At 41.7% G+C, this 23147-nt stretch overlaps 1 protein-coding gene across 4 annotated transcripts in view; it reads left to right on the top strand.

Annotated features, from left to right (window-relative positions):
- slc9a5 (solute carrier family 9 member A5) overlaps positions 1 to 23147 on the top strand; it is a 280610-nt gene that overhangs the window by 239534 nt on the left and 17929 nt on the right. For all 4 annotated transcript variants that reach the window (XM_087995957.1, XM_043707124.2, XM_043707125.2 and 1 more), the window contains exons 11-13: positions 13149 to 13234; positions 20999 to 21125; positions 22637 to 22813. In XM_087995957.1, coding sequence (XP_087852083.1) covers positions 13149 to 13234; positions 20999 to 21125; positions 22637 to 22813 — 390 coding nt within the window. The remainder of the gene's footprint in view (positions 1 to 13148; positions 13235 to 20998; positions 21126 to 22636; positions 22814 to 23147) is intronic.

Here is a 23147-nt window from a genome sequence, read left to right as displayed (position 1 = left end):
CCTCCAGTGCAGCCCCTGCTAAACACCATCGTAATTACTAAAAACAACACATCATAAGCTCAAACATAAAGGCCTGTTTTGATTGCACAAATTTATAAGGAGCTTTTTCTTAACAGAAACTGGATTAGTTTAAAATTTTAATAACAACTCCATGCGTGAGGGAATGTTTCATCGCTTTAAATACTAAATCTAAAGGGTGTACAGAATTATGCTTGTTTTAATTTTTGTTCATGAAAGTGTTTTATGCTTGTTTTAGTAATTTTTGAGCCCACTCTATCAGTAATTTTTAAAAATCCTGTAATTGGAATTAAATTTCCTCTTTTCTATCAGGAATCTTTCCACATGACAGCCAGTTCCTATTACATTTTAGACCTGGCTGTTTGATGTAGAGATTCAGCAGTGCCGGGGGGAAAGGGGTACTTCAAAGTATGTTCAGCATAAATATTTGCAATTTAAATATCGGGGATGCATTGGCAGAGCCCATCTGTGAATGTCAGTACTGGGTAAAGTGATACCATAGAACCCTACAGACTGTTTTAATCATTGATGGCTCCTCTAAGTACTTTAGTATTTTAATGTAAGTTACTTACAGTAAAATCATTCTAATGATAAGTTTGAAACAATCTAACTGTTGAACTCTAGAAGTAAGGTCATATGTTACTTAATCTGACAGAAGTTGATGAAATCTTTTCAATGGAAAGTAATGCTTGCTGCACTGAAATATGGAATAAACTAATCCAGCTGTCGTCTCCATGTCCACTCATTTATATCCGTTCCGATTACATCTGTAAACTGTCAGCCAAAGATCATATCTATATGGTAATGTCCAATGCAACCAATATATTATTAAGCAAGTTCACAAGCCCTTGCAATTTAGAAAGTTATAGTGAACTCCTAGCTTTGTCTGCAAGTTCTTATTACAGACAATCCCATTCTTTCTTATACCGAAATATTCTGTTGCAGTAGTTGTGTGTAAAATATATGGCATTAACTGGGGTGATGGTAACTTTCACCATGAGTAGTTAATTTTGGCTGGTCATGGTTTCCAACCTGGTGATTTGCTGATTTGACCTTATTTATTAATACAGTTGTCAAACAACACTACTGAATCTGTCCACAGGTCAAAACGGGAATTAAGGGAAGAATGCTTTTAAAGTGTTCTTCTTTTTATGCAGTAATTTCTTTCCTTATCTTATATTCTCAGTAACTCCCATCTGTACATCATCTCTCCAAGTATTTGCTTAGTGTATGGTTAGTTTGAGTGAAGTTATTACAAAAGTAGAAATGGATAGGTTTTCATGGTGGTAATTAGGTGTGAAGAAGGAAATGGACATTGGCAATAAATCATTTGCATTTTCTTTCAAACTTTGCTATTTAAACCCTGTGGTCAGATTAGTGTCTGTCAATATGTACAAGAGTAGGCAAAAGATCTTGACAAGAATATTTTCAGCAGTTTGGATAGGTGGCCTCTCTTTTTTACAGGCGGTAATTAGTCCTCACTGCCATTTATGAATGACACGAGGGAAATAAAGACTGGAAATATAACCACAATACAAATGAGTTGTTTTGCGTTCGGTGAGATTCTAAAATATTAAAAATTTTGAATTCCAATTGCAACCTGCCTTCATCCTGTTCCAGACATGGGTTAGTGGATGGACAATCAACCTGCTTTCTGGAGGCAGGTTAACATTTTAAATTTTAAAACCATCATTTCAAATTTTATTCTGGCCAACCAACTTTTCCAGACCTTGGGTCGCCCCGGCTGGCTAAAGATAACTGAACAATGATAGATCCACACTTTGAAGATTAAGGCTAAATCTGAAAGATCCAATGTTCTTGCTTCGCCCACTCACTATGATCTTACATTGCCAATCCCCTGGTCTTATTGTCCTACTGTTTAGTTTCTGCAAGCCCTGAAATCCCCTCTCTCTGGAGGCTTTCAATCTACCTCTGCCATTCGGTCTACCCTGACTGTAGCTTCCCAGGATTTCCTGGCTCCTTATCACCATCATTCCCTGCTCAGGGTTTTCTAATCTTCCCTGTTCCAAATTCCAATCTTCCTTTCCCCTTTAACCTGTTCTTCCTCCGCCTCTGGCTTCCCTTAATGTCCTCTGAGCCTGATAGTGGCCTGGTGCCAGAAGTTTAGCTGCTGAACCATCAGCTTTTAGTTGTGACTAGGAAGTGGAACGGGATCCTACCATTAAACCCATTAGGAAATCATGATAACTTGTTCTTATGTGCTTTGTGACCTCAAACCAGCAGGCACTTTGATCTTTCCCCTCCTTAGAGCTAATATCTAACCTGAAGGAGTTATTCAGAAAGTGAGGCATTAGTTGAACTCAGAGAGATAAATCCAATGCTATGGCACATTTGTTCTATTGGATGATGTTGCTGACAGACATCAGCTGAGATTCCAGAGTTGAATTTGAATGATAGAAATAAGAAAATCTCACAGGCCAATAGCAACTTGCCCCATCTGAAAGATTCATGCATTTAATTCTAAAGAAAGACAGTGATTGGTGCTATGTAGGCAGACAAAGCAGCTTTTTAGCATGCATCAAATCTACACAAACAAAAATGATATAAATCAGCAGTTAATTTGTTTTTGCAGGCATTGGTTGAGGAAAAATAATCTCCAGAATTGGAGTTGAAGTTTCATCTTAGATTACGTCTTCAAAATTCTAGAGAGGGGCTCAAAATAAAACATTCTTGAGTAGAGTGCTACCAAATAAGCCAAGCTGACAGAGCTAAGTAATGTCTGAATGTGCAAAGGGCTGACTTGTCTAGACAAGAATTTTGTTACATGGCTCCATGAAAATTAGCTTCACTAGAATCGACTGCTTATTACAGAATCCAAATACACAAAATGAGATATATTATGAAAGGTTGCATTCATTCCCAGTACAAAGAAAGAAAACTTACATATATAAAGCTTTTCGTTACCATCAGACATATTGAAGCACATTCCAATCAGAAACGTACTTCTGAAGTATTAGTCATTGTTGCAATGTATGGAAAATGGCAGCCAACTTGCACTCAGCAAATTCCACAAACTGCAGTGAAATGGTGACCAGCTAATCTGTTTGTGTGATATTGCTTGAGGGATCAACATTGGGCAAAACCCAAAATTAATTTCCCTGCCCTTATTCAAAATAACATCACAGAATCTTTTGTGTCCACATGAGTGATTTGAACTTTTTATTTGAAAGGCAGCAGCTATGGCACTACTGTAGTAGAGTATCTGAGCCGAATTTTGTGCTCAAGTGGGATTTGAACAAGTAACTGTGTGGCTCAAAAGATAAAAGGTTGTCTCTGAACAGGGACAGAATGCAAGAAAAGAAGACTGCAGTGGAAGGGCATGGCCAGTTTCAGGACCATTAACTACTTTTAATTCCTGTGTTGAAGCCCCACTAATACTAGATCCAAATGCTAAACCAATGACACTATGGTAAGAATATAACTAAACATTTTGTTTCCAGAGTACTTTGATGGAGCAAAATAAGAAATAAAGTTATGAGGGATACCTGAATAAGGAAACAAATTTCCAGTCATGGCTGTGTTCATTTATCTTTGCTATATCACCATTTGCCGTAAAATTAATGCAGCATTATAACAATGCAATTTGGATAATTGGGTGTAAAACCCTAGCAGGAGGAAGGCGTGTGTGGAAATTGGACGCTGTGGCAGAGGCCCCATGCCTACAGACACCTGTTCTCACAGCATTGGGCAGCCAGCTCAGCTTTAAGCCAATTGAAGGTGGGAGCGATGGCTAACCATCCACAAGCAGTAGGTGATCAATAAAGGCCCTTAAAGGGCTATTAGGAGTGCAGGAAAATTTTCCTGATAATAGTTAGACAATATGACAATCACAACAGAACCAGGGACACAGTCCAGTGATAAATCATTGAGTGTTGGAAGGGGTGTGCTGTACCCAGCTACGGATGACTGGAGCTTTCAGACCACAATTGTGGCCACTGGTCATCAAAGGCAGGGGATTGTACCTACATTTGTAGTCATTTTAAATTGGATATTTTGTACGTTTTCAGAGGCTGGCCAAACCATGCAGTAAATTCTGTCTCCCTCTCTTATACATACAGTGGTTCAAGACAGTGTCTCATCACCATCACCTCAAGGGCAGTTAGGGATGCTGGCCTTGCTAACAATGCCCACATCCCATGAATGAACGAGAAAAAGTGCTCCCTGAGCCGGTGTGGAACTGCAAATGTATTATTACTGGAGGTCTTCCTTGGCAGCCTGTTCTCCCTCTTTAACTGGATGGAAAACATGGCTTGAGGTGCTAATTGGTCATTCCTATAATTATTTGCCAGATGTGTAATGTTGATCCGATAAGGGTTTGGGGGCAGAAAGATTCACCAAAACAAAAATCCAGCCCAGACTATTCATTGACATTTATTCAAAGCTCATTGACTTCCACAACTATCTTGATTATGTTTCTTTTCAAACTGCTTCCTTTGATGTTTTAGAGAAATTTAGGAGCTAAGGAAGGCAAATATAGCATTGTAAAAGGCAAGTAATGTCTTAAAAATATGCAAGTGTGTTGATAAAGGAAATACAATAAATAGTGAATAGATTTTCAACAGACGTTTAATAAGGCTTGTTGATAAGATTAAGAAGCATGGTATCAAAAGGAAATAAAACTGAAATTGCCAGAAACACTCACTAAGCTGGGATAATCAGTGAAGAGTAAATTCATCCATTTAAATCTAAGATGAGAAGTTATTTTCTCTCAGAATATCATGGGATCCCTAAAGTGTGGAAGCAGGCCATTCGGACCACACTGACCCTCTGAAGAGCATCCCACCCAATCCACCCCCTGCAACCCTACATTTCCCATGGTTATTCTGCTCATCTCTGGTCACTATGGGCAATTTAGCATAGTCAATCAACCTAAGCTGCACATCTTTGGACCGTGGGAGGAAACCAGAAAACCCAGAGGAATCCCACATAGACACAGGAGGTGACTGGGAAGTTCTAATTCCCCTTCCCTCTCCCTTTCTGGCATGACCATCCTTGGCCTCCTCCATTGCCACAATGAACCAAACTGCAAATTGGAGGAATAATACCTCATCTTCTGCCTGGGTAGCCTACAGCCTGGAGGACTCAACATTGAGTACTCCAGTTCCAATTAACCTCCCTTCCCATCCCCCTACTCCCTTCCCAACCCCTCCCCCTCCATTCCACTCCTCCCAGCCACCTACCGTATTCATTCCTCCCATTGACCAACCAGGTCATACCCTCTACATGTCTTCACCTATCCCCACTTCACCACCCTGCCTCCACCACCGCCACCCTCTTTATCTGCAGCTCCCCTTACACCCACCCCCCAGTCCTGAAGAAGGGTTACACCCAAAACGTTGACTTCTCCACAGCCTGATGCTGCCTGGCTTACTGGGTTCTTCTAGCCCCCTGCTTGTCTACCTTGGATTCCAGCATCTGCAGTTTTTTTTGTCCCTCATATCCATGAGTCTGTGGAACTGTCTTCCCCAGAGAACAATGGAGACAGGTGATTGAAGGCTGAGTTGGATGATTCTTAACTCACAAGGGAGCCATCGGGTATCAGGGGTAGGTGAAGAGTAGAGTTGAAGCCACAACCAGATAAGCCATGATCTTATTAAATGGCAGATTAGGCCCAATTGACTCAATGACCTACTCCCACTCCTAATTCTTACATTTGCTTAAAAAATGTTGATGTTTCAGGATGAAAAAGTGGATAAGGTTTAACATTTACTTTAAGCAAATACAGAGGCAGGGAAAAAGGGGAGGATTGGACTAAAGGAAAGGTCTAGATGAAAGTGAGGACTGCAAATGCTGGAGTTTAGAGTTGAGAGTGTGGTGCTGGAAAAGCACAGCAGATCAGGCAGCAACCAAGGAGCAGGAGAATTGATGTTTCGGGCAAAAGCCCTTCATCAGGAATGAGGCTGTGAGCTGAGGGGATGGTGAGATAAATGGGAGGCGGTGGGGATGGGGAAGGTAGTTGAGAGTGTGATAGGGAGATGGAGGTGGGGATAATGGTGATAGGTCAGAGGGGAGGGTGGAGTGGATAGGTGGGAAGGAAAATGGACAGGTCGGACAGGTCATGAGGGCGGTGCCAAGTTGGAAGGTTGGAACTGGGATAAAGGGGGGTGGGGGGGGGGGGGAGGAGAAATTAGGAAACTAGTGAAATCCACATTGATGCCATGAGGTTGGAGGGTCCCAAGGTGGAATATGGGCAGACGAGATAAAGATTAGAATTTTGAAGGTTTAATAATAGCAAAATGATTCCAATTACAGAGAGAGATGTTTTTGAAATTAAGGAACTCTTTGAAAACTGCAAACAATAAGGTATTATATGATTGTCCATTCTCCACTCACCAACTACAATTGGTTCACAGCCAATTGAAGGTTTGTCACTAATGTCCTTTAGGGAAGGAAACTGCCATCCTTACCTGGTCTGGTCTACATGTTACACTAGACCTACAGAAATGTAGCTGACCCTTAATTGCCTTCTGGGCAATAAATGTGGCCCAGTCAGCAACACCCTCATCCCATGAAAGAATAAAAAAAAATAAAGTTCAGGTTTAGAATTTTAATTTTGTTGAAATGAATACAAAGAAACAGGAATGATTGACTTCCATCTAATTAATATTTTGCTGACTCAATTTCTTTTTTCCAATTATAACAAAATGCTTGAGAAGAGACTGTGTTGAAATTAGTCACAGAACTATTGATGGGGAAACTGTGTAAATGTCAATGGGAACCTTTTTTTGGTTTCTTTCAAGTAAACGTTTGAGGCTAATTTCCACCTAAAGTGATTTGATGTAACCAGATCCAAGTTATATTTCCATCTCTGCATCTCTCCCTCATGTAAGAAACAAATTGAATGCACAATGAGCTCCAATCTGTGACACCTAAATACTGAGAAAATGTTAACATTTGCAAAGACCCAAAAGATTAGTCAACTGTGTGATAAGAATTAAGTCTTAATGTGACCCACTTAATAAATTCTCCCTCTACGTATTGCACTCTCACAATGCACAAGTTTACTGATCAGGTCGTATCCCACAATGGAGTAAGGTAAGGAGGTAGGACACACGTAAATTATCTCCTCCGGTACAGGAATTGAATCCATGCTGTTGGTGTTATTCTGCATCCAACTCGTATGATCCAGTTAACTGGGTTAACTGGACCATTACTTGATCATTTGGTAAATTTTAAACTGTGAGCTACTCTGGTTGTTACATTGTAACTAATGAGAAACCAAACTGATACTTTCATTAGTGTCTCACCCTTCATGTATATTGTGTAAAGTCAATGATGTTGGCAAAAGGACTCTTAAAACTAGATTAGAATGAATGTTACATTAATGTAAATATTTTAATAGGTCTGTTACATATACAGAAATTATTGTGCCATGGGAACATTACAGAGGTGACATTCCTTTTGAGATATAATTTCAATTGCTTTGCATTTGCTTTTCAATACTCTGATTACTTTTTAGGTCATTTATAACAATCTGGCCAAGTAGAGTGGGTCTTTTAAGTTCTCTGCCAGAACCTCAGGAGATGGGAAAGATATTAAACAATAATTTAGAATCATAGAGTCATAGAGATGTACAGCATGGAAACAGACCCTTTGGTCCAACCCATCCATGTCGACCAGACATCCCAACCCAATCTAGTCTCACCTGCCAGCACCCGGCCCATATCCCTCCAAACCTTCCTATTCATATACCCATCCAAATGCCTTTTAAATGTTGCAATTGTACCAGCCTCTACCACTTCCTCTGGCAGCTCATTCCATACACGTACCACCCTATGCGTGAAAATGTTTCCCCTTAGGTTCCTTTTATATCTTTCCCCTCTCACCCTAAATCCATGCCATCTAGTTCTGGACTCCCCAACCCCAGGGAAAATACTTTGTCTATTTATCATATCCATGCCCCTCATAATTTTGTAAACCTTTATAAGGTCACACCCCTCAGCCTCCGACACTCCAGGGAAAACTGCCCCAGCCTGTTCAGCCTCTCTCTATAGCTCAACTCCTCCAACCCTGGCAACATCCTTATAAATCTTTTCTGAACCCTCTCAAGTTTCACAACATCTTACCGATAAGGAAGAGACCAGGATTGCACACAATATTCCAACAGTGCCCTAACCAATGTCCTGTACAGCCGCAACATGACCTCCCAACTCCTGTACTCAATACTCTGACCAATAAGAGAAAGCATACTAAATGCCTTCTTCACTATCCTAGCTACCTGCCATGTCACTTTCAAGGAGTTATGAACCTGCACTCCAAGGTTTCTTTGTTCAGCAGCACTCTCTAGGACCTTACCATTAAGTGTATAAGTCCTGCTAAGATTTGCTTTCCCAAAATGCAGCACCTCGCATTTATCTGAATTAATTCCATCTGCCACTTCTTGGCCCATTGGCCTATCTGATCAAGATCCTGTTGTATTCTAACATAACCTTCTTCGCCGTCCACTACACCTCCAATTTTGGTGTCATCTGCAGACTTACTAACTATAATTTATGCTCGCATCCAAATCATTTATATAAATGACAAAAAAAGAGGACCCAGCACCGATCCTTGTGGCACTCCACTGGTCATAGGTCTCCAGTCTGAAAAACAACCCTCCACTACCACCCTCTGTCTTCTACCTTTGAGCCAGTTCTGTATCCAAATGGTGAGTTCTCCCTGTATTCCGTGAGATCTAACCTTGCTAACCAGTCTCCCATGGGGAACCTTGTCGAACGCCTTACTGAAGTCCATATAGATCACATCTACCGCTCTGCCCTCATCAATCCTCTTTTGCATCAGTTTTTACTGTGGAGAAGTAATAAATGCAAGAGAACTCAGGGAAATAAGTATTGATATTTTAAAACAGTTCCACATTAAAGAAGAGGAAGAGCTGGAGGTCTTAAAAAACATAAAGGTCGATAAATCGCCAGGACCTGATCAAGTATATCCCACAACATTGTGTGAAGTTAGGGAAGAAATTGCAAGGCCCCTAGCAGAAATATTTGTATCACCTATAACCACTGGTGATGTACCAGAGGACTGGAGGGTAGCTAATGTTGTGTCTTTATTTAAGGAAGGCTGTAAGGAGAAGCTTGAGAGGCCTGAACATCTAGGTCTCTCTGTTCTACAGTACTACTCAGGACCCTAACATTAATTGGTTGTTGAAGGTGATACTAAGAGATAGGATTTACTTGCATTTGTAGAGGCAAGGAATGATTAAGGATAGTTAGCATAGTTTTGTGCGAGGAAAATCATGTCTCACAAACTTGATTGACTTTTTTGAGGAAGTAAGCAAGATGATTGATAAGGCCAGAGTGGTAGACATTGTTTACATGGACTTTAGTAAAGCCTTTGCATCGAAGACTAATTCGTAAAGTTAACTCACATGGCATTCAGGGAGAGCTTGCCAGTGGATATAAAATTGGCTTTATGGTAGGAGACAGAGGATGGTGGTGGAGAGTTGTTTTCGGATTAGAGTCCTGTGACCAGCGGTGTTCCACAAGGATCAGTACCAAGTCCATTTTTGTTTGTCATTTATATTAATGATTTGGATGAGAATATAGGAGGCATGGTTAGTAAAATTAGTGGTGCAGTGGACAGTGAAGAAGGTTATCCAAGATTACAAAGAGATCTTGATCAATTGGGTCAATGGGCTGAGGACTGGCAGATGGAGTTTAATTTGAATAAATGCAAGATATTGCATTTTGGTAAAACAAACAAGGGCAGGATTTATACAATTAATGGTACAGCCCTGGATAGTGTTGTAGAACAGACAGATCTGGGGGTTCAGGTACATAATTCTTTGAAATTTGAATCACAGATCGAAGGCATTTAGCATGCTTGCCTTCATTGCTCAGACCTTTGCTTACAAGAGTTGGGAGGTCATGTTGAGGTTGCACAGGACTTTTCTGGAGTACTGTGTGCAGTTCTGGTCACCCTACTATAGGAAGGATATTATTAAACTGGAGAGGGTTTAGAAAGATTTACCAGGATGCTACTGGAAATGGAGGGTTTGATAAAAAAAAAAGCTAGATAGGCTAGGACTTTTTCACTGGTGTGTACGAGTTTGAGCGGTGACCTTATACAGGTTTATAAAATCATGAGGGCCATAGATAAGATGAATAACAAGAGGCTTTGTCCTAAAGTGGGTGAGTTCAAAACTAAGGGGCACTTTTTAAGGTGAGAAGAGTAAGTTTTAAAAGGACATGAGGGAACAACATTTTTTTTACCAAAGAGAGTGGTTTGTGTATGGAATGAACTTCCAAAGGAAGAGGTGGATGCAGTAATAGGTTACAAAACTTAAAAGGTATTTGGGTAAATATATGAATAGGAAAGGTTTGGAAGTATATGGGCCAAATGCAGGCTAGTGGGATTCATTTAGTTTGGGAACATGTTTGGTGTGGACTACTTGGACCAAAGGGTCTGTTTCCATTCTGTACGACTCTAAAACTAAGTTTTCTTGTTCAGTAGTGCAGGACCATCATAAGTGTTTCATTTGATGATTCAGGTATTTGAATGAAATTCCCAAGTGCACATTGGTGAATGGAATAATCAAACATAACCATCACAATGAGGTTCTTTGACAGCTATCCAAAAAAAACTTTAAAGGCCACTTCTTTTTTATTGTTATTTTAAAGGATTTAGAAGACAGATAATGGAATTCAAAAGGGAGTGTATTCCTTTAGTAAAAAGCTATTGCTGTGCAGACTTGGATAATAGTTCAAACAAAATATTTGTACCAATCAGCATAACTCAGAGCAAATAATTAATGCGTACTGCCCTGTGAGGAACGCACAAAAGATCAGTCCTACATGTACTAAGCTGTTTACTCTCAGAAAAAGACACACCTTTTCTTACTACTCCTGATATCGGCATCAGCATTTCAATTTTGATCCTGAAAATCAAAATTGCCATAAAGGCTGTGATGTTCATGAATGAGGCTTTGGGTGTTATAGGATATTCCGGTATGAAGGCTGGGTACTTTACAAAACAAAAGAAAGAAGCCTTTTGACCCAATCAGTTTCTGCTAGTATTTATCTCTGTGAACATGCTCATGTGCTTACTCAGTTCCAATAATTTCCTTTAATTTAGGGGCATCTCTAACTAATGACTGTTGGTATTCTAAGCTGATCAGGTTCTAGATATTTTTGCTGAAAATGTGTTGCTGGAAAAGCGCAGCAGGTCAGGCAGCATCCAGGGAACAGGAGAATCGACGTTTCGGGCATAAGCCCTTCTTCAGGAATCCGACGTTTCGGGCATAAGCCCTTCTTCAGGAATCCTTTCTCCTCTAGATATTTTTGACCAACTTGCCCAGACATGTTATGATGCACCTTTGGAGCAGGTAAGACTTTAACCCAGACCACTTAGTCCAGAGATGTGGACATAGTCACTGCTCCAAAGAAGTTCCAATCACCATGTTGTATACTTTGATTCAGAGATGCAAATAGAATTGACTGGTGGGGGAGCTGGCATATGCTTTGGAATCTGCATGAAGACAGGTTAATGCAACCTACATATTAACCATCCAGTTAAAATATATTCAAAGCCAGGTGAAGAATTTAAAATAGGTGAGGAGGCAGTTAGTCTTATAGTAGCCCAGACTCACAAATACTCAGAGTCAGGAACAAGGGCAGAATCACAAACCAAGGTGCTCTTTAGGACAGGCCCCCAGCCCTAACCCCAGAACCCAAAGTGGAGACACTAGCCCCACCCATTACCCAGATACAACTGCCTCACCCCGACCCAGACATACCAGCCTCCTAGAGCCCTGGGGCTTGGTTACTGTGCCCAGTTGTATTCCCCTATCCCAGGCCTTGTTCAGAGTCACTGCCAGCAAGGGCTGTAGGGGAGAAGAGCAAAAACTAGTTCCAATACACTTTTGGAGATAATCGAAATGTGGAGCATTGGTGAAGATGGCACTCCTATTCAAGGAAACAAGGATTCTAAAGGGTTAAAGGTCTCATGCAATCAGAGGTCCATCTCCAACCTGTCAGTAGGCGACTGTAAAATGCTGCCCAGCATTATCCTCGATAGTATTCTTACAAATTCTTTTTGATGAAAGTTGCCCTAAGCTGTGTGTGGAGTACTGTTTAGAAGGTCATCAGCAGCAAAGTGTTTGCAAGTAGTTTTCGGTTGGTCAAAAAGCCAAAAGTGTAAAAGCTAGCCTTAGAAACAACATTCGCAAGAATTTACTTGCAGTTGAACTGCATCCATGTGAGTTTTACTTTGTCTGAGAAATGATGACTTCTAAAGGGCAATTTAGGGTAGGTGCAAGGCTTTGGCTGTCTTCCATTGCAAAAACATTTTGGAGGGAAAGCTTCTGGTCTCAAGTATATTTGAGGGTTAAGAGGTTAAACATTGACAAATCTTCTTAAAAGAGAGGGAGAGAGCATCAAACACTGGGTTCAGTTGTGTGGTTTGCTGTGTAGCTATTTCAGAAAGATGGGGCATCATTTGCCTTTCTTTGGAATAAGCAAGTCTGTGTGCCATTGATGCACATCACAAGGAGAAAAATTTGTGTCTTCTTCTTCTTCTTCCTGTCTCTCACCCCCACCTCTTCCCCTATATCTTCCCTTTTTGAAATATTCTGCAAATACATGGCAGCCTTTCATTACCTCAGCCAACTTTTTCATGTGTCCATCTGCACACACAATGTTGGTGGGCTGTTTTCAATCATGGGGAGCACCACAAGTCAACTGGAACCAGCTTTACTGATGTCCACACACAAGTCCCTGAATCAGGCAGGGTTATAGGATAGATGAATTTCTTCCACGCCCTAGCTCAGAATACAGAGCTTATTTATTCAGAAGCCATCACTAGCCCAGGGGAGAATAGATAATTCAGCAAAGATTGAGTCTTAGCCCAGAGCATTTACACACTAGATTGCTTAGGAAATACATTCATTTTCCTTTTCATCACCTTTTCATCTCTACAAGTAGAAACAATTTACTTTCCATTACAGCCTGCTATGCTTCTGAGCCATTCAGACTGGCAAAGTCTCAGTCAAGTTCAATTTTGTTACTTAATAGTTTAACTACCAGTTATTTCCTAATTTTCGATTGTGAGATTAAAGTGAATATATGTAGCGACCTGCTGAAATTATATGTCACTCTGTCTGTTATTTTAAGGGAGGTCACATGTCATCAGGAAAATTCACATTTGCATCGATGCCAAGTAGAACGTCATTCTCTGAAACATCTGTAACAAACCTCCTGTGAGTACAGTCATGTTGCTGGCGTGTGTTGCTTTCTGTATCTCAGAGCTGGAGAATTCAGCACATTTTCAATTTGTGTTTGAGAATATGTTATGTATTCTATAGTTGGCTATACAACAACAAATTACATTTATTCATCGCCTTTAATGTAATAAAATGTCCTATCACAAGAACATTCAAAACATGAAACTGAGCCACATAAGGTGATATTTAGTCAGTTAAATAAAGGTTCAGTCAATGGCTGTTTTTAAGGAGTGTTATAAAGGAGCTAAGTGGGGAAGAGAGGTGAGAGGTGTAAGAAAGAGGTTCCTTAGATCTTCAGCAACTGAAAACATGGTCAACAATGGTGGAATCAGTAATATTAAGAATGTTCAGAGGTCAGAATTAGATAAATAAGATACGTTGAGGGTTTGTGGAACTGGAGGAGATTTAGAGGTGGAAAGGATAAGCCATGGAAGCTTCAAAAACAAGGGTGATAGTTTTAAAATTAAAATGTTATCTGACCAGGAGCCAGTGTAAGTCAGCAAGATCAGGTATGAGCCTTCAAGCTTAAGGAAGACAGAATATGAGAGACCAGCCAGAAGTGCATTGAAATAGCCAAGGAGGTAACAAAGGCATGAATGAATGTTTCAGCAGCAGATGAACTGAGACAGGGGCAAAATCAAGTGACATTATGGAAGCAGACAGTCACAGTGATGGTATGGTGATGGGTAGCTCATCTCAGGGTCAGATATAACACTAAGGTTGTGAACAGCTTGATTACTCTCAGAAACTTGCCAAGGAGAAAAAAGGAGGTTCTTGCATGAGAATTGAGCTTGAATTGAAAGCAATGCCTTCAATCTTTCCATTGGTTCAGAGAAGGACATTTCTGTTCATTCTTTAATCATTGTTGGATGAACAATCTAATAAATTAGCAACAGCGGAGTAATCAAGAGGGGATGTGGTGAGGTTGAGCTACTCCATACTATGCATTTGAATGTTGTCAAGATGAGAAAAAGGAGGGAGATAAGGATGGATTCTAGGGAATCCTAGTATAAGTAGTAATGCAGTAGCAGGAAACACCACTGATAGATATGGAACCAGGTGAGATCAATTCACCCCAGCTCAATGACAGTAGATAGAAGTAGTACAGTCGTTCTGCTATAATGCGTGTTTTGTTAATATGAAATCGCTGTAACGTGATTGACAAATTGGGGCCACTGTTTCTAAAGCATAACTTTTAAAATGTGTGCTGGCTGTAACATGATTACATTGCCAACACTTTAAGCGCTGTTTCTAAAGCGAAATTTTTTATAATGTGGGGTTGCACAAGAACACAACCATTATATTATAGAAGAACTACCTGGAGGAGATTGGTGCAGTCAACCATATCAGAGTAAAACATGTGAATTTTACCACACAATCCACATCTGTGTTTGCAAATTAGAACCAGTACATGAGTACCAGTCGGTGACATATTAAAGAACAGTTTCCTGCAGCAGGTTTGTTCAGATGAATATTGCAATAATACTCAAACCAGTGAACCATCAACAAAAGGCAAAATAAACACTTCCATCATCTACCCCAGTGTTCCATCATTAAAATGATTATACATCCCTTCAATGTGACAATATAGCCTCATTGTAAACTTAAGTGACAAAGAAAGTGGAAAAATCATTCAAGTTTGGCGTCAATATTAATGGGCAGAATGTTTCCGGCCCTTGAGGAGTGTGGGCAACAGCAAGCAATTTAGGAGAATGTGACAAAAATTTAAAAACCTTATTCACTCTGTCAAGATAAACATCTGATCTGTCCCTTAAAGTTTAAACAGCTATATAAGAATCTCAATAGTAAGCTGCACGGTGTGTGATTCTGCCAGGTACTGGTGAGAAACTGGACGCACCAAGTCCTGACTTGGAAGTCAGAGCAGTTACCATGCAGTCTTAAGCTCCCTTCACAAATATCTCATTGCATACATCCTGGGCAGTAACCACCTCTAGCTTTTGTCCATGTAAAGCACCAGCCTCATTATAGCTGATCTCAGACCTATTCATGTCGCACTTCAGCACGGTACCATTGCACTTTGGAGTTCACAGACACTTTCCACTGTGATGCTCCCACCAAATCATTCTGTGCGCAGGGTTACACACAAAGCTCATGCATTTGCATTTGATGGCTCTTAGCTTTCTTTCACAGCATTCACTCAATTTACGCTTGTATGGAGTTTCACATCTCTACCTCGCGTTGACTTTCACATAATGCTTCAATGAAAACTTACAGGCTCACAACATCATTGACTTCTATTTTACCCTGGACAGAAAGCTAGGCAGCTTCTCATGGTTGCTAGCATTGAACGGTCAAGGGTTGGGTTGGGGTTGTGGGGGGGGGGGGGGGGGAGGGGGGGGGGGAGGGGGGGGCGGAAGGAAGGTGCAGGCAGGGGGTGTTTGGCGCTACACTACATCAGTGTCACACACATACCTTGTGCCAGCAGTTTACAAGGTAAATACATTGCATGTGTTTCAACCAAATGGTCACATCTGAAAATGAAAGTGGATCAGTCCTTAATAGAGTGAAGGAGGGATATAGTCAATCCAGGTTGGTGGTCGCTGGGTGGGGGTGGGGGGGGGGTGGGGCGGAGGAGGTGGATATGTTTGCATGATGAGGCTGGATTTGGATGATAGTTCAACATTGGTTATCACCATCCTTGATAGAGTGTGCACACCCTTGTTAAACACACAGGTAAAATGCTCATGAATGATCCTGTGGCCATACACATATGGTGGAACGAGCACAGGCAAGGAGCCATTACAAGGTGTTCACATTATCTTTGGTCTCAGTGAACTCCTCACTAAAGTTCTAAGTTTTGGCTATAGCCATGAAGATAAGGGCTATAGGATTTCTGAGATTTGTTGCTATCCAATGCTTCACCATTATTTACATTATTATAACATCATTCGGATGTATGAACAGGTTGCTTATCTGTGATATGGTATCTCCAGTTAACCAGCTAAAATTACAGTAGATCAGACAAATAGAGAGTACATCCATATTTACAGATATGAAAGTGTATTGACACTGGTGTATCACCTATGCCACCTTTGCGCCCGAGTTACTTTTTTTTAACTTGTCCTCCTACTACATCTAGGGGCAGTCTGGAGAATGTGATGAGAATGAGAAAATTAGATTCCTGACATCAAGAAGAAGAGTCTGATTTTCCCTTGTTGTTTCAATGGGTGGTTGAGAATCTCACTAGTAAGTGGTGGGGACCCTACATGTTTGCATTTCATTACTAGTTAACCCCCCTCATTTCTATGCAGGTTCTTATTCTCCCAGTTGCCAATGAGAAACTAGATAGTGCTGATTCCTGACTTGAAAGTCCGAATCGTTACCTGGCAACTGCAGCTCACTGTCACTTGCAGTGAGCCTCTGATGTTAATTAATATTCTGCATTATCCCAGGGCATGCCTTATTGGCAGAGACTGTCTCTATCCTCTGTATTTGGAAGGCAGCATTGTCAAATTACCATCCACACCACATCATGATGCTTGATGGTGAAAACACTTTATTGCTACACCACTGCACTCTGGAGATCAACAGCACCTTACATGTGTGCAATGCTTACCAGCGTTGATGAATCAAGATGGACATGTTTCTGTATGGCACATCAGTGTCACACCTACAGCATGTGCCAGTAGCCAACATAGCAAACACACTGCATAGATTTCAACCAAATGGTCATGTCTGAAAGTCTTTTTTTTTGCACTTGTGGGATGTGGATGTTGCTGGCTGAGAAGGTGGTGGTGAGCTGCCTTCTTGAACCGCTGCAGTCCATATGCTGCAAGTAGACCCACAGGGAATTCCAGGAGGTTGATCAAAGGGAGGTGGTCCACATTTGAGTGATGGGGTTTATGTGAGTCGGGGTGCTGCCATACTCAGTAAAGGGCACTGTTTAATCTCAGTTCAGGGGCCTGGCTGTGATCAGTCTGATGCTTGGTACCTTTGGGCCCATGTCTGGTAAGGCATTTGAAGGGTGAAACATCAGTCCAGGGGATGGGCCATGGACATTTCCGAGGGTTTGGGCAGCAAATTTCAAGGGTAGTTAACAGGGGTCAGTCCAATGGTGGAAGTGAGAAACTCAAGTATTTGGATTGGAGTCATTGTGCTCAGGCACAGTAGAGGATGATGACTGTTTATGGGGCAACTCCAAATATAAGAGTGGGATCTAATAGTATATGGGAGGGAAGGAGGTACTGTGGGAAGGAGGGTTTTCATAGAATAGAATCCCTATAGTGTAGACTCATTCCCCCTACCCTATTTCCCTATATTTACTCCTGACTAATGCACCCTGAACACTATGGGCAATTTAACATGGACAATTCACCTAACTTGTACATCTTTGGATTGTGGGAGAAAACTGGAGCACCCAGAGGAAATGCATGCAGACACGGGGAGAATGTGCAAACTCCACACAACCAGTTACCTGAGACTAGAATCAAAGCCAGGTCCCTGGCGCTGTGAGGCAGCAGTGCTAACCACTAAGCCACTGTGCTCAAGTTTTCCTCAAGTTTTCTCAAGTCACGATCACCCTGGCTTCAACTAGAGACAGTGGATTGTGATAGTGGACATGGTTATGTACAGTAGTAGGCCAGCAGCTGAGGAGGAGAGTAGGAGATATTGATTGTCAAGTAAAAGGGTTGGGTTGGAAGGTTGTGAGCCATAAAGCTGATGAGGTTGACCAGAACAGTAATACAACCTGAAGGATGGGGTTGGATTCAAGACTTTCAGTCATAGTCTGCAACTCACTCTCAGGAGCATGACCTGGATAGTGTTCACCAAATCTCAACAACAAAGGATGGCTGTCAGCATACTGTCAGTGGGTAGAGCAAGTTTGCTTTGTGGGTGAAATGAAGACACAGGTGAAGATCCCCCCAGGATACAGAGAAGGTTTCGAAGGCCTCGAGTGGACTGACCTCACTGTCCTTTCCTCCAGATGAGCAAAGATCAGTGCACGCACATCCTGAGGATGTCCCAGGACACCATAAACAAACTGTGTCATCTCCTGGATCAGGGCTTGCACTGTGAAGAAGTTCAGTGTCCATCCCATCCCAGAGACTGTCAAAGTAACAACAACCCATAATTTTGCTGGAACTGGCTCATCCCAAGGATCGACAGGAGAGCTGTATAGGATCTTAAAATCCTCAACCCAGAAATATACCAAGGATATTACAAATTTAATTTTTGCAAGATCCCACTGATTCCATCACTTTTCCTCATGATGAGGTCAATGCTACAATGCAGGCAGTGGGATTTCCAACCATGCTGGTTCTCCTAAGTGCAAGGTGCTATGAAATGTCTCCGTGTCTCATTGAGGGCATTGTTTTATAGTGTGGCTGAACTTATTAAGAGGACCAATAGCCTTGCAGAGGGCCCGTGTTCCTGGCAGATTTAGAGTGAGTATAAGGCAGCAGAGGCTGACACCTATCCTTGCGGAACACTGTCTTCTGGCATTGATGTGGTTCCTCCAGATTGTGGACACTGCCCTGACCTGGTGTCTATCTCAGACCAGGTTTTGGTGGCCTCCAGCATTGGTCCTAAGAGAAGAGGACCGTCCTCTCATCCACCATCTCATGCTGGGGGAAGGAGGAGAGGCCAGATTCTATTTTTGAGTCACCTTGTTTTGAAATGGAATACAACAATATTCTTGTAATGGTTGTTGCTGGAGTAGTGTGCAGCTTGGGTTTAGCTGTGTTGCCTGTGGCATCCATGCCAGTAGGTCCCAACCGCAGTGAGCACTTGAGTGTGAAGGGTGCATGCAGTCTGAGTACAGAATTAATGAGATGAGCAGCAGAAGATTGTGTGGGAAGCGTCTCCATGGGACATGTTGAGAAACTCCTTCTCATCCTGCCTGGAATTAACGCAGTCAAAAAATGGGAAAATTATGCTCAATGCTTTTATGCCTCAACATCCCTTAGATATTCACAAGGTTTGTGAAGGTTTGTAGCTCAGGTTGAGGTTTAGGGTGTAGGTTTGCTCGCTGAGCTGTAGGTTTGATATCCAGAAGTTTCATTACCTGGCTAGGTAACATCATCAGTGGCGATCTCCAAGTGGCCTGGCACTCCAACCACAACGCCATAAACAAGCACATAGATCTAGATGCCATCTATCAACCCCTCAGAAAACGAACAGGAAATGACATCACCACAAACCCCAGGAACCCCATCCAGGAGAAAGATATAAATAGAAAGCAGGAGACAACAGCTTCGCTTCACTTGGAGGTCGCCACTGATGATGTTACCTAGCCAGGTAATGAAACGTCTGGATATCAAACCTACAGCTCAGCGAGCAAACCTACACCCTATCCCTTAGATATTTTGTTCTATTTCTAGTTTTCAGTATTGTATTGATTTAAAATAGCAAGCCAATTTTTGGAGTTTGCTTAATTTACTTTAAAGTGTGTTAATAAATTACTTGGATGTCAGAAATATGAGCCAGAATTTTCTGATGGCAGTTGCACATAGGAATCCTGGAGAATCCCGAATGTAGCACACTCCAAAGGAATTATCGGGGAAGTTAAAGATTCCCCTGGGCAATTTCCTTGTACCTGGAACTCTCTAAAAATATCCAGTTAAATCAGAGAACTCAGGGTCTTCCGCTGTAGATCAGTAAATAGTTACTCAGGGGAAGTTAGACTACTAAAACCCTTGTCTAACTCCTCGGTAACTATTCAATTGATCCCTTGCTCAATTTACCTCACAGACCCCGTATTTACACTGTTCCTGAGACACCCAACCCCTCCCAGACCCTGATCAACAGCTCCTCTCCTCACAGGACCAGACACCCACCTCTCCACAGAATGCAAACTCCTGTCACTGGACCCAACAGCACCCACCCCCAGGAAACAACAGTGCCTTGGGACCATCCAGAGACCTGGAACCTTGAAGCATATCAAACCCAACATTCCTCTCTCCACTTGGACTTGACCCACTTTCCCAAGGAGCCAACACCCTTCTCTTCCCTTGGAGAACCAACAACCACCCCCCCTCCCACCCCCCATTCTGCCTGGGGCCTGACATCCTGCACCCCCATCACTGGGCCCAACACCCTCCTCAAAATACCCAGGATATGACAACTTCTCTCTCCTGGGAGGTAACAGCCCACTCTACCCTTGCAACTTGACATCCCCTCTTTGCTGCTCTAACTCAACACCTCTGACACTTTACCCACCTGGCACACTACCCAACTGGCACACTCCTTACCTGGTATCATTGCACTTTCCCTCTTTCCACCCTAACCTCTGACATATCATACATTCTTATCTTTTCACTGGAGCTGATTATGATGCTGGATATTTTTTTTATCACAGAATGCAGCAAACAACTTCTGTGAGAAAGGAGACGCACTTTGACTGTTGTGCACTGCAAGGGACCTGTCTGATATGCTCCACTTCTCTGAAGGAGCCCGAGCAGAACTTCCTGTCAGAAATGTGGAGCTTTTTTTTATTGTAAATCAGCAAGTGTGGACAGTAATTGCCATTCCTTGGAAGTACGGCTCATTATTTTGTGAAATTTTCTTTGAGCCAATCTTTCCCACTTTTGTGCTTTTGTATCTTCCCCGGGAGGCTGTTTGAACAGGTCACAGGCTCTTCTGTTTTGACTGATGCCCACCGCAGTATCTGTCGGAGCTATGGCCAGTTGACTGCTACAGCATTGCATTAGCAGCTGTACTAATTAAAAATGAAGACATTGAAATGTATAGTTGTGACTGTTTCTTGTGTATGTATGTCAGGAGGGAGAGTGGAAGTGCCGTGTGTCTCGATTTACAAGTGATTGACACAGTGAGGAGTGGCAGAGATCGGGAAGACACAGTGATGCACCATGTCTTAAGAGAGAACCTGTACAAGCCAAGGAGAAGGGTAAGACATTCCTATCCCCCATATATGGACTATGAGTATTAGCATTGGTACATAATTCATCCAATGCCTAGGTTAGTAAATATAATGGTGATGAACTATATATAATACAGAAATATTTTAGGTTTGGTCTGTAGTCTGTGAGCTAATATTGCTTGAGGAACATGAGGGCATTATAGTTGGCCTCTTTGTCCCAAGATGGAAGAAAGAACTAATAATATTACTTCCTCTTATGTTTCCTGTAGGTCCTGCTTAGCATGGATTGTGAGAGTATTGTTTTCCCATTCTGTATTGAAGTACATGTGACCAGAATTTTATTGATGTGGCAGACACCCCAGTACTACAGCTGGGGGTAGTCCTGCCATAGATATTTCTGCACTTTTTAGCATGGGGCAAATATGGAGCTATCAGTGGGGACCCTGGTCCTTTTCAAGGCCAGATACCAGCCCCTATAAGCTGTGAATCAATTGGAGAGCCAGAAGCTCAGAAGCACCACTAGGAGCAGTGGTCACTCCTGGGACAGCTGTTAGGAGAGAGCACATCCTGGGAGCAGGCTGTTTTTGCAGTTGATAACTAAGATTTGGGGTTGCCCGTTGTCAGTTAGAGAAGTGAGAGTAGGGGGTGATCATTACTGCTTCATGGGAGACAGAGTGCCTAATTAGGAGGGCTTGTCCCTCACCGAGTCCATACAGAGGTGACTAGTATTCACTAGGCAGTCTCCAAAGGATCCACCCAGTGCTGATAAAATGTCTACAGCAGCAGAAAGAGGCCTTAACAAGCTAGACAATGGCTCACTTGACTGTCCTACACCTATTCTGGCACTGGTAACACTCCAATCTCAAATACCTCCTCATTGCCAATTTACAGGTCCCAGACCACCTCCCTGTCCTTCCTTAGAGGGGTAAAATACAGCCTGCTGCAACTTGGTACATCTTTGGATATGTATTAATTCAAAGACATTTCAGGAAATGTCATAATTGATTAAAGTTATGTCAGAAAGTTTTTAACCTGCAGATAACAAGGCTGTCTCTTCTATGAATGTTTTTGAATTTCTTACCCCTTTTATTTCAGGTCCACACAATCGTCCATTCACATGTAACTGAAAGCCTGCTGCTGAGACTCACCAAACCTTTTAGAAAAGGCCAGAAAATTGACCATTCCATCTGCCTTCCTATCTCCCAACAATGGGGAAATACTTCCTCCTTCCCTCAGTTACTCCATGAATCAGGTCCGAGATCAACCTTTTGGGAATCTTGGGCTGGACAGTCAAGTGGATGCCCACAGCATACATCAGTGCACTTCTTTTTCAAGCTTAGACTTAAAAAGCAAATATTAATCATTTGAACCCAGGAACAAATCAGAGAAATAGCTTGTGCTAAATCAGTTAATAGATAGTTTAGAATGAGATTCTGTACTATTAATGCACTTTGACAATTAGTGACTTTTGTATTCCTAGCACCTTCAATGTATGCTTTGTTTTTATTATCGTTAACGTTGGCTCCTTGATTTTCCAGTATCAGGGAAATTATAGCCGGCACTTCATCACTCAAGGTGAACAAGAAAGGCAAGAAAGGGAAGTTTTCCAGAGAAACATGAGAAGTCGCCTCGAATCATTTAAATCCACTAAACATAATGTATATTCTTCAAAGAACAAATGCAGGCATAAGAAAGAGCACAAATGTCAGAAAAGGGTAAGGTCGCATTCAATTGTACATACCTGGGATTACATTTTAAAGCCCTAAACTTTCTCAGGGAAAGAAAAAGTTCTCCACAGTTGTTGCTACAGGAAAAATAATCCACATGAAAGAAAATTAAAGTGGGTTTTACTATGTAATTTTCCTTCCCTTCGAGCATATTTTCTTTCATTTAATGAGTGATAAGCTGAAACATGCAGAACAGTGTAATGCTCCATCTCAAAGAATGTAAAAGACATGTAACCTCTTTTATATTGCATTTCGCAATGGTTCACTTTAATACAGGATAATTTTCTCATGCAATGTTTTTCTCAGAACCAATTTATCAAAG

The sequence above is a fragment of the Chiloscyllium plagiosum genome, unplaced genomic scaffold (assembly GCF_037043375.1).
Source record: "Chiloscyllium plagiosum isolate Xiang-an unplaced genomic scaffold, Cpla_swu_hap1 HiC_scaffold_17, whole genome shotgun sequence".
NCBI classification, from domain to species: domain Eukaryota; kingdom Metazoa; phylum Chordata; class Chondrichthyes; order Orectolobiformes; family Hemiscylliidae; genus Chiloscyllium; species Chiloscyllium plagiosum.
This window is presented reverse-complemented; position numbering and strand designations above follow the sequence as displayed.